We start from the raw sequence: 12,143 nt of genomic DNA, 5'->3' as shown, positions 1-12,143 counted from the left end.
TGCCAATTAACAGGCTGATTAATTGGTGATTAGCTAATTTGCTAATAAGGGCACCCCCAATCAGAACTGTTGCTGAGTTTTTTGCTTTATATTAACTACAATAGAAGCTCATAAATCCGAACTAATAGTCTGTAGTGAATAGACCAAACCTATCTCTAGTCCTGATTATACCTAAAACGTAAATTCCTCAATCCTCCCTCTCAAAACCAGTTTATAGAATAGTGTTGATCTAATATAATTTCAATTTTGTTCGAGTTGTTGACAGGTAGTGAGTGTTTTATGATAAAAACAACAGCTTAAATTAAAATAAAATGTTATTATAGTACAATTTTTGCTAATACAAAAGGAATAAACCATACTAAACAAAATAATTAAAAAATAGGAAAAAGGGGGTTCTGTGAAATTGTTATTGCAAATGTATTTCATGAAATTTACTTGTTATATTGAATTTTTACTTTATGTTTGTCATTCAACAGATTTTGTTTTAATACATTGCAGAGGAGCAGCTCAGTTTTGCTGAAAACTGGAGATTTCTACATAACACGTCATTCGAACTTGTCAGAAGTACATGTAGTTTTCCATCTTGTAGTGGATGATACCCTTCGCACTGCAGATGTTAATTCACGACATCCAACAATTCTGGGGTTGAGAAATATTTTAAGAGTGGCTCACGAGCATGACGTTTGTACCGTCACTATACCTCTATTCCTTGTCCACGAAATGTCTGAAGTAAGTATTTTTACTTTCATAAAACTTACACCCAACTGTTAAGGATTTCAACTTTTGTTTTTTAGTCACAGTATTATGCCACTTTAATATTTAATTTTGTTGTTACAGTAAAACCCCTCCTAATGGACACCACTTAAAGGCAGACATAAGACCCTCTTATGCGGACAATTTTTAATTCCCCAGTTCCAATGTAAATAACATTATTAAACCCCTCTCCTGCGGACACCTCTCTATTGCGGACAAAAAAATTTGTCCCGTTAGTGTCCGCATTAGAGGGATTTTACTGTGTATGTAGTTAAGTCAGTAAACAGAATTGGATCATGTATTATTTTTTGTCTCTCTACTTTATTATATTATTTTTAAGTCTTGTTACATGTATATGTGTAACATTTGATTAACTGAAATGTTATGTGATGAACATTTATCATTTTTTTTGTTTTTTTATATGAAAAGGAAGAAAATAGAAAAGAAAGCTTATGTGGTATTTTTATTATTTGTAAAAGTAACATGCTCGTCATGTACACAAATATTTTAGAATATTTCAATTTTTTTTTCATCTTATCTTAAACCTTACATATATCATCAACTATTTTTAGTAAGGAAAATTTGATCTGGAAACCAGTTAAGCAGATTTTTTTTTTTCAATTGACCAACTGCCTAATATATGCATTAAAAAGGGGCAATCATTGTCATAGTTTTTAACTTAGTGATTCTTAAAATATTTTTTAACAAAATATTTTATGAAGTAAAAATATATTTTTTGGCTTTCATCCGCATTTGCTGTATAATCTGCAAAAACCAAAAATATGAACATTTCCAACATGTGAGAGCTGAATGTGAATGATTTTGAACATTAAAATTTAAAGCAAATGCCTAAAGTATTTTTAAAAAATGAAATAAATAAAATGGCACTTCCCCCACTTGTAATTCCAGTTGCTTCAAAATAATAATAACAATAATTACTTTTGATGAAAACAAAACAAATATAACATTTTTTTATTCTGAATAATCTTGCAACTTATTTGCATCAAACTTTAAACATATAAATATTGATTGATTAATCTTGGTGTTCTAATACAGGATTTTCCCAACTGTTTCATTCAATTTCCCCTGAGAAAATTTTATCTAAGCCATCGAGCTCCTATCAAAACTTGGTCATTATAGATATATTAAAAACAACAATCTATTTTGAAATGTGCCCCTTTCATTGTATATATCGTCACCTCAGGGCATCACTAAGATATCTTAGTGTGATTTCTGGGATTAGATATCTTACTGTTGCTCTGAGGCAATGATATGTGTGATATGTTACCCTTTTAGTTATTTCAAATTACTTTTTAAGGAAATGACGATTCAGTGGTGCTTGAAAAGGGCAGAATTAATTTTCAAATGTGTCAAGGGTTTTATGATCGAAATGGCTTCACTTGTTGGAGATGAAACAAGAACTGTGCAATTTTTAGTGCCAAAAGTAAGAACCTTTATTACCTTGTATTTATTATGAATTTGTTGAAACTAAAGTATCATTTACGAAATTTTGTTTTAAAAATATGAAATTTTCAGAAGTGGCTTTTTTTGGCCTGTTACTATAAATACTTAGTACTGTAAGATTAATTTCAAGTGTTTTAACATGTTTAACAATGTAAATTTGGTGTTTAGGAGATATATATTGTAGTTAGGAATGGGTTGAGAATATTTTCATGCAATTTTGAAATTTAGAGAACAGCAAAGAATATTATTTTTATTATAAGTAGGTGAAAAATATTATAAATACAATTTATTATATTAAGAGATATTCATTTGTGGTAATTTTCATCTTAGATAATTTGTCCGAAGTGTTTGTAATTTGTATGAGATTATTTTTAGTTCAGCTTTGTAAAAAAGCATAGTAATTAAAAGTAAATTTTGTTTGCGAAAGAGCCATGCTTAAGCAAAATAGATTCAACAATACATTGTATGAGTCAGAAATTAACTCCAGCCAGAAATAGATATTTTGTGTTGCTTTAATGGTTAGGGTATACCCATAAGTTAAAATATTTTTATGCCTGTGAGGGTAAAAATATAAATGATATTTAAAAGATAAACATCTGACATTTAGCTCATTTCCTTTCAAGAATTTTAAAAACTTGATTTGTACTTGATGCCATTCAAACTATTAACAGGTTTTCAACTCTAGGTGATTTTGAAATTAAATAAAGTAAATTTTGAATAATCATTTCGTCTGTAGTAAATTAGTAGAGTAAGAGACCGATACCTTCCCATGATTAAACAAAGCAGTAAGTCCAGAAAAGTTGAAACTTTTACCAGAAGTACACTGTAATAAGTTTAAGCTATTAGAATTATTACCTACACATCTTTTAAATGTAATATACAATTATATTCACCTATTTATCATACAGTCATTCCTTGTCAACCGAGCCGGAGTCGGTCATTTCCCTCCGGCTCCATAGCCAAGGGCGTGCACAGAAATTTTGGGGACCGCCACAATTGACTTTTTCAGGCCCCCCTTCATCTTGTTTACTCCTATATTTCATGCGGCCCCCCTTCAAGCCCGGGCCAAATGGTATCCCTTCTCCCCCCCTGGTCCATAGCCATAGTTTCTACTAGTACACTGGTGACTTAAAAAATAATTTAACCTAATGAGGCTGTCTTATTGGTATTTATGTTCATTCCAAATCAAATTTTAGAGTAATAGTGGTATGCATGGGAAAGTTATTTTCTTGTACCTGTATTTCATTAATGCAAATCACATAAATTATGCACATCCTACAACGTGTTTCAGAAAGGACTTCTCAATTTCGAAATAACATAACAGTGAGAGACAGAAAGGGGAAAGAAATGGTTGTTGGACAGATAGTCTGGAACTGTTCCTACACCAGTTTTCCAGACACGCTTTCAAGATAGGACGCCTGCAGTCACTTGATGCATATTAAATAACATATGAAAAAGAGCTTTGTGAATAGAAGTTAAGTTTGATTACATTGGTTTCCACATGGCCACCTTTCAGCACAGTAATATAACACAACTGAAGGGAAAAGTTTGAAGTCAGTCATTGCATTGTTTGTAAGGATGGCATGTGCATTTATTTCAGCAGAGAAGAACAACTTCGAATTTTATACTTCGGCTGCATCACGTTACTGTTGCGAAAAGAAGCTATGTTAGAAGCCTTGTAACGAGATTTGACTTCTGTTCACTTAGCTGATTTTGGGGTCAAGAAGTCAGAATGGAAGGCTTTTTTAAGCTCAAAGAATTGGAACCTGTCATTTCGTCCGCAACTTTTGGGCAGGGTTTCCTAGTAGGAGTTGTGGAGTCTAAAGCCTCAAAAGTCCCATGAGTTGGTTATTTTTCCTCCAACTCTAGCCCTTTTTCATGCACTACATAAAACAAACTGACCAGTGACTGTGGTGCCCCTCTGACGTCCAATCTTGGATCTTTTCTCTAAATCAGTATGTGACAAATTCCAGTCATGTCTGTCTAACATAAAACTTGTTTTGGCTTTCTGTCTCTCACTGTTTATCTATTGGGTCGTTCCGTATAAAATCAACAAATTTTCAAAAACTTTCATGCCGTACCATTTTTGATTTTGGTGGAATTTGGTAGGTAGTATGTATCAATACTTTGTACTCCCAAACTGTCTTTTTTTTCTTGGAAAATGTTTATTCTTGAGATTTAGCTATTTTTTTGTTCTGCAGATGGATCAAGTTTTGCATTTTTTGATCCTTTTTCTAAAAACTCTAGTAAATTTATCCAATTTAGTAGGAAGATCAAACACAGCTTAATTGTAAAGCTGAAAAAAATGAACTTTTATTTGGGTATAAAAGAAACTATTTGAACTAAACCTGATTAGAAATTTTCCAGGGTTAAAAAAGGGCTGTTTTTGTCATTTCGAGCCTAAAAAAGCCATCGAGGGACTTACAGTAGGAGGCTGTTTTTTTTCCTGTTGCAATTAGATATGCATACTAGAAGCACAGGAAAAAATATGTTGATACAAGAAGTTCTTTTATGAGAAAAAAAAAGTGCTTAAACTTAAGAAAAAAAAATCTAAATGGGCTTTTTCACTTCCCAAAAACAGACTGTAGGTTAGATGATAAAAATATGAAAATGCTAGGGTAAGAAGCTGTTATGTTGCCCTTTACAACGATACAAAAACTGTCTTGTTTTTCAAAGGTGTGGAAGAGACCCATGAAGTTATACAGTAAGAACTTTTGCACACTACTTAAAAGAGGCTAAATAGACTGGATGAATACCTTATGAAATATCAATTAACCAAGTTTAATTGAAATATATTTACAGAACATAGTAAAAATTGAAAGCTTTTCGTTGCATAAAATTAACTATTTACAAAACATAATTTTTTTTAAACCAAAAACACATGTCTTTAAAGGCTTATATCTATTCCACACCTTCGAAAAACAAGACAGTTTTTGTTTTGTTTCCGTGGGCTACGTAACAGCTTCTTGCCCTAGCATTTTCAAATCATTATCATCTAACCCATAGGCCGTTTCTGGTTAGAAAAAAAGCCCATCTCTTATGTTTGAGCAATTTTTTCATCTTGAAGGACTATTAGTATCAGCCTATTATTTTCTGTGCTTCTAGCATAAATAACTAACTGCAACAAGCAAAAAAAATTAGCATCTTACTGTAAGTCTCGCAATGACTGTTTTACACTTCAAATGACAAAAACAGCACTTTTTAAACCCTAATTTGACCTTGGAAAATTTCTAATTAGGCTTAACTTAAAATTGTTATGTTTTATGCACAGATAAAAGTGTGTTCCTTCAGATTTACAATGAGCTGTGTTTGATCTTCCTACTAATTTTAATAAATTTAGAACTTTTCGAACAAGGAACAAAAATGCCAAAATTTACTAATCTGCTGAGTAAAAAAAATTGCTATATATCCTAAAAATAAAAATATTTTCATGAAAAAAAGTATAACAATTTAGGAGTACAGAATATTGGTACATATTACCTACCAAATTTCATCAAAGGCAAAAACAGTACGTCACGGCCCATTTATTGATTTAATATGAAATGACCCTATTACGTCATATCAAACCTGGGAGTAGAGAATCCTTCCTGAAACACCCTGTAAGAAAATTTTAATATAATTGTTAAAACATGTGATTAATAGAATTTTCAAAATCTTTTTAGGGTATATCAGAAGAGCTTTTTTCCAGTTTGTCCAATTTGATACCAGCTATTTTTAGGGTGTCTAATCCTGTTGTTCTTAAATAAAATTGTAAATTAAAATAATAAAAACAGAATATTTATTTCAAACAAAATTTACAGTACACAAATAAACATACAATTACTGTTAAATAGTTTAACCCCAGGCTGGACTTGTTGAGTAGTGGAGAACTAATTTGCCATTGATATTGAAACACTAGAAAATAAAAGTTTCTTTTTTAAATCCAAATTTTAATGTATTACGATTGAAAACACTGATAGTTGGTATGTAAAATATGTCTACAACTATCTAACCAAAAGTATTGGGACATGGCTAAACATTCACACTACTAATTTCTCGAGAATTAAGAGACCAATTGTTCTGTAACTTTTGTTACACAAAAGGTATGCTTCAGCTGACATTTTCAATAAAAATTAAATCACCTCTGAGTCATTCCATGTCAAGTGACCTAGGGGTCTCCACTCGATCATCTCCGATTTGGATGAAACTTTATAGAGGTTTAGAAACTAACCTATGTAAATTTTCAGTTCCTAGATCCAAATCCTGAGGATCTAGGATCTCTGAAAAATATGACCCAAAATGGCGGATCAGCTTTTTGTGTCAAATTGCCAAGTTCAGACTCTCTTTACAGGAAGTTTTATCACACTGGAAGCCTTGAAATTTTAGGCACCGAAAGTACAATTGGCTGTTAATATATTCAAGTAATTTTGTACTTTCAGTGCCTAAAATTTCAAGGCTTCCAGCGTGATAAAACGTTCTGTAAACTGAGTTTGAACTTGGCAATTTGACATAAAAAGCTGATCCGCCATTTAGTGTTACATTTTCGGAGATCCTATATCCTCAGAATTTGGATCTAGGAAGCTAAAAATTTGCATTGGTTAGTTTCAAAGACATCTGTACACCTCTATGAAGTTTCATCTAAATCGAAGATGGTCGAGTGGGGAAGATTGAAAAAATTAGGTCAGTTGATGTGGAATGACTCCTCTGCATTTAGGGGACCAGCAACAAATTGATGAAACCAAAAACGTTTTTAGATCGCCTTTCATCGTAAATAGCTGGGATCTTTAGCAATTAGTTTACTTACTGGTACAATAATTTTATACATTTTTGTGACTATCACTTATTTTTTTGTAAAATTGCTTATATTTTTGTGAATACATCAATTCTATTCGCAAAGTTTTGGCTCATAAAACGCAGAACTTTCCATCAAATTTCAGGAAATTTTACAGCATATAAGTTAACCATTAGATTTCAATTTGAAATGAAAATTTGATGGAATATGAACATTTAAAGTAATTGAAATTTTGCTGCACATGTACAAAAAAGCTAGTAATTTATAACTTTCAAAATGTCACAGCCTAGAGAATTCCAGTTGTATAGCATAGCTTCAAAAGATATTGATGACCTAATGAGCTGAATATCAATTCTTCTAGGCTAGGCAAGGGATTGTTCTCACCTTAGCAACAGTAACTTGCAATAATTCAATGTTTTCTGTCATTTGAGGTAAAACAGACCATTTATAAACAATCCCTTATTATTAACTACATATTCAAAAAATAATAAAAATACAGCTCGCTGCTATCCTTCTGAATTTTTAAGTTATTGAACTGGGTTCTTTTTATACGTTTCCAGATACACTTGGATACTACATTTTGTAAACTAGAAATTGCTTTCATTTGGGCATGCATGCACAGTGAAAAAGTAACTGCTCTACATATTTATATTCATCCTTCCAATTGTAGTATAATGTTTTTCTTGCATGCTGTCAAGTTTTCTGAAAGTTTGGTAAGGTTTGATCGAAAACTCTACGTTTTATGAGCCAAAAACCTGAGAAAGAAATTCGTATTTTTGAAAGAATGTATAATACTTTCACAAAAAATCTATAAAATAATTCTACATAGTAAGTAAACTCATTTCTGAAATTTACAGCTTATTCCCAGTTATTTAGGATGAAAGTTGACCAAATAACAATTGTTTTTTCAACTTGCTGCTGGTCCTCTAAATGCATTCGTAATTTAACTTTCATTGGAAAATATCATGTGAAGCATGCTTTTTATGTGACAGAAGTTACAGAACAATAAGTCTCTTACTTTTCGAGAAATTCGTAAAAATGTGAATGTTTGAAAGTGTCCCAATACTTTAGGTTATACAGTCAACTCGCAATAACTTGAATATTACCCATTGGAAACTTAAGTTTTGTCCCTTAAAGTTTTCATTGGGTTCCAAACTCTCGAGAAGGCTGCGGGCTTCCCATAAATCAGACTATCAATAACTTGAAAGTTTTAGCTGATCCCATAGAACTTCAAGTTATTCTGAGTTAACTGTATAGTATAGCATATTCTACAAACAGGAACCACAGCTTTAAAATTGATGTAGAGAAGAGCCTGGAAAGATGGGATACAGGCTCTGAATTCATGCCAAAATAAAATCATAATTTCTAGCTAGTCTAGTAGATGAAGCTGCTTTTTAGACTTTTTCTACTACATCTACAAGACAAGCTTAAAATAATTTTACATTTTATTTCAGAATAGATGCAGTGCAGCCATATTCCTCCAGACTCTCCTATACTATACTGCCAAAAATTACCAATTGCTTTAAAATTTGGACATTTTGTCTAACATCTCGGACAGTACTCTAGTAATTCATAAAAAAAAAAAAAAATTTCTGAAACTTCGAGTGTAAAGAACATATAGAATCTCATTCTATTAATCCAAGTTTTGTTCCTGAGGCAAACAAGTGAGTAGAAACGAACTGAAGAAATTGGAATGTTTGAAATCACCCTCTATCAATAGAGTTATTTCTCATAACTGTGTTCATTTGCATGATGCTAGCGTCAATATTCATGGAAGCAAAGTTTTCTTTCTCTTTTAAATCGAAAAAATAGTAATTTTTTTTTTTTGCTCATAAAATCCAAGGTTTCCAACCGATTGCAGTGCCAATTTCACTCAGAAAAGTTGACAAACTGCAGTACAGAACATACTGGGAAAAAAGAAAATAATTTAGTGGCATTTAAAACCCTCATTGTTTTGTGACTTTTTAAAAGCAACGGAAATTAAATTCATTCTATTAAGAATGTTTGTCCAACTTTTGATGATAGTTATATCAGCATTTCATAAGAGTAACTCTCTTATAAATTATGCTCTAATATATCTCTTATAAATTTTCATATTTTTGGCTAAAAACAGTGCAATAACTTTTTTATTTACACTTGTACATGCGCAGTTAAACATTATTCAGTAAAATACTTGTTCCACTCCAAATATTTAATACTGACAGCAGAATGTTTTTTGTCAAGTTTCTCTAAAATATCATCACATTGGGATCATAATCCTGCAATTGTATAACACTTGTGACATTTCTAAAGAAACTTTCATTTCATGCACATAAGTGCTTTTTTCATGAAAATCAAAATACATAATTTAAAGAGAGTATTGTAACCACATATTGCATTTAAGATGCATATCAAACATTACTGTTTCTTGAGGGTTATTCCAAATATTTCTTCTGTCCAATTTGTTGCTGCTCCTTTACTCACCTCAGGAACAAAACCAAATGAAATTTAAATTAAATGAAGTCTTGCAAGTTTTTTAAACCCCTAATTGCGAAGTCATTCCCTAGATATTCAACAAAATGTCCAAAATTCAAAGTGACCACTGACCAGCATGGCAACACATATCTTACAGCAAAAAGGATCCAAAATTTAAATTTTTACAATATTGAATAAAACTTTTTTTTTATGATCATGAAAAAATATATTTATGGATAGTTAATACATGAATACAAACAACAATTTTATATACTATTTCAACCATTACATTCATCCTTTTCTGCAAGAATATTAATAAGAAAAATTTAGCATAGAACTTAGGGTTGTAAAGATTTGTTTGCACTAGCCCTCTTTTTCCCCTCACACATGGAATATATAAATATTAATTCATTCATTAAAAACTAATCGTTGAGTTGCGGGTGAAATTAAAAAATATGTAAAAAAAACTTCAAATCAGGAAATGCTAGTCATTTAATGAACATCTGGAAGCATGGAAAATAAACTGCCGAGCTTTGTAAATTGAAATTGGATCAACAAATGCAAAACTTAAAATTTCATTTTTCACATCAAATATGAAACACATCAATAAATTGCTTTGTTACCAACCCAATATTTCAAAAATGATTTTCTTCACGTTACAAATTTTAATAAAAGCATTGTTACGGAAAGTTGAGATGAAGCACTGAATAATTTTAATGGAGAAAGCCTTCGAAAAATAGGGATTTTATGTCGAAATCTAAGCTTCATAGTTAACAGTTTTTAATTGATATCTTTGCTAATTTTTATCAGAAGATTATGTTAAATAGCCAAACATGAAGACAGAAAAAGTACAAATCCATCGATACCTGGTTCAATGGTCAGTTTACTGGTGTTCAAGAGAAGTAACTTGGACATACATACATAGGTACATACTGTCCAACCACGGATTGCATGGAATTTTCAAACGTCAGATAAGACGAATCTATGTGAATAAGGGGGAAGAGTAAAAATTTGATGCACGTATTCCGCTCATTTGAATGAGACTCTACTTCTGCAAAAGCTGACATCGGTAAAAATTATAGATTCGTCCATTTCTGGCTGTAAAACGGATGTTTGTCTTTCCATACAATCCGTGGTCAGACAGTACGCTCAGTTTTTAATTATATAAGATCAACTATTAATATTGGAATCCCTATTTTATTAAATAACTGCATCATCAATCAAGCTAAATGTTGTTTGTGTAAGCCATTGGTTCCCAACCAGTGGTTTGCAAAAATTATATTGCAATGGCGGAATTTTAACATGTCTGTATGAGATGAAGTCTCATGTTCAAGCGTCTTTTGATCATCATTTATTTTCTCTAAGAGGTATTTTTAAAGATCATTTTTTAATTGACTGAATTAGCATTGCAAATAAATGTACTGTTTTGTCAGAAAAATATATTTTAAATTTTATTACCTCTTTTGGACGAAGTTTATGTGCTGAAATTCATTTCTCTCATAGAGAGATAAAAGCAGAGGGAACTTAAATGCTGAACCTATTGTAAGACTAATACTGTGAGACAAGACATGTAAGTCAAACTTTGAAACTTCTTTGTTTCACAACCATGCCATTAAGAATTTTTTTCATAGTTGGCTGAAACTGAAAGAATTATCTCTGGGTTTGTTTTGTAATCATTTTAGTTTGTTTGTACTTCTATGTTTTGCAATTATTATTTTTGTTTCTCAAACTAAAAAAAATCTCCCAAATTTTAATGGTGTGTGTGTGGGGGGGGGGGGAGAGGTAGAGCTTGTTACTTATTACTTAGTGCACAAGGGGTTCGCCACACTTGGTACAGATTTTGGAAGGGGTTCGCAAGGCAAAAAAGGTTGGGAACCGCTGGTGTAAGCTGTAAGTAGAGTCTTGATGTTTGTCTTTTGTTTGTAAGTATTCTACAGTTATCCTTTCATTTTCATAGTGATTTTTGAAACTGTTTCTGTAGGGCCTTTCATGTTGCACCTAAAAAACCTCCGATATTTTTCTTTTATATAGGAGTTTAGTAAGACTTCATTTGGAGTATGTTGTTCAGTTTTGGTCGCCTTATCTGAAGAAAGATATTTCAGTATTGGAAAGGGTTCAAAAAAGGGTAACTAGACTAGTAAGGGGACTTTCATATTTATATTATGATACCAGACTTAATAGGCTTAATATGCATAGCCTGGAGCAAAGGAGGGTCATAGGGGACATGATTCAGTTGTTTAAATTTATCAAAATGAAAGATGTTAATGGATTAAATTTTTGCACCGAAAGCAGGACGAGGGGTCATTGTTTTAAGCTATTTAAATCTCAGGCTAACTTGGAAATCAGGAAAAACTACTACTTTAGTAGGGTCGTGGGCACTTGGAACAGCTTACCGGAACAGTAATCAGAAAGGGGGTGAATAGTTTTAATAGGGCCATTGATCTTCATTGAGGACTAATTAATTGACTAGGACCAGCCTAGCTGGGCGCAGAGCCTGTTGCTGGTCATCACATTTGTATTTGTATATTTTTGAGTCATTGTTCCTGCAATTACTGAAAAAAGGTTAGCAATCTTATAGGAAATCAGGGTATCATATAGTTAATAATACTCAGCTAACTAGGAATGAAAGTTATGGAATAGTTTCAAAAATCACTACAAAAAGGAAAGAAATAAAACTGCAGAATACTTACTAACTAAAGAC

The 12,143-nt window shown here is 31.8% G+C and overlaps 2 protein-coding genes across 2 annotated transcripts in view; one reads left to right on the top strand and one right to left on the bottom strand.

Moving 5' to 3' along the window:
- LOC129222029 (protein C12orf4 homolog) overlaps window positions 1-5,984 on the top strand; it is a 45,457-nt gene extending 39,473 nt beyond the window's left edge. Inside the window, exons 11-13 of the mRNA XM_054856446.1 lie at window positions 499-729; window positions 2,072-2,197; window positions 5,880-5,984. Of these exons, the coding sequence (XP_054712421.1) occupies window positions 499-729; window positions 2,072-2,197; window positions 5,880-5,963 (441 nt within the window). The 3' untranslated portion in view covers window positions 5,964-5,984. The remainder of the gene's footprint in view (window positions 1-498; window positions 730-2,071; window positions 2,198-5,879) is intronic.
- LOC129222030 (autophagy protein 12-like) overlaps window positions 5,975-12,143 on the bottom strand; it is a 32,413-nt gene continuing 26,244 nt past the window's right edge. Inside the window, exon 4 of the mRNA XM_054856447.1 lies at window positions 5,975-6,111. Within this exon, the coding sequence (XP_054712422.1) occupies window positions 6,052-6,111 (60 nt within the window). The 3' untranslated portion in view covers window positions 5,975-6,051. The remainder of the gene's footprint in view (window positions 6,112-12,143) is intronic.

Source organism: Uloborus diversus, chromosome 5 (genome assembly GCF_026930045.1).
Source record: "Uloborus diversus isolate 005 chromosome 5, Udiv.v.3.1, whole genome shotgun sequence".
Classification (NCBI taxonomy): Eukaryota; Metazoa; Arthropoda; class Arachnida; order Araneae; family Uloboridae; genus Uloborus; species Uloborus diversus.
Note: the sequence above shows the minus strand (reverse complement) of the source record. Positions and strands in the feature narration are given on the sequence as shown.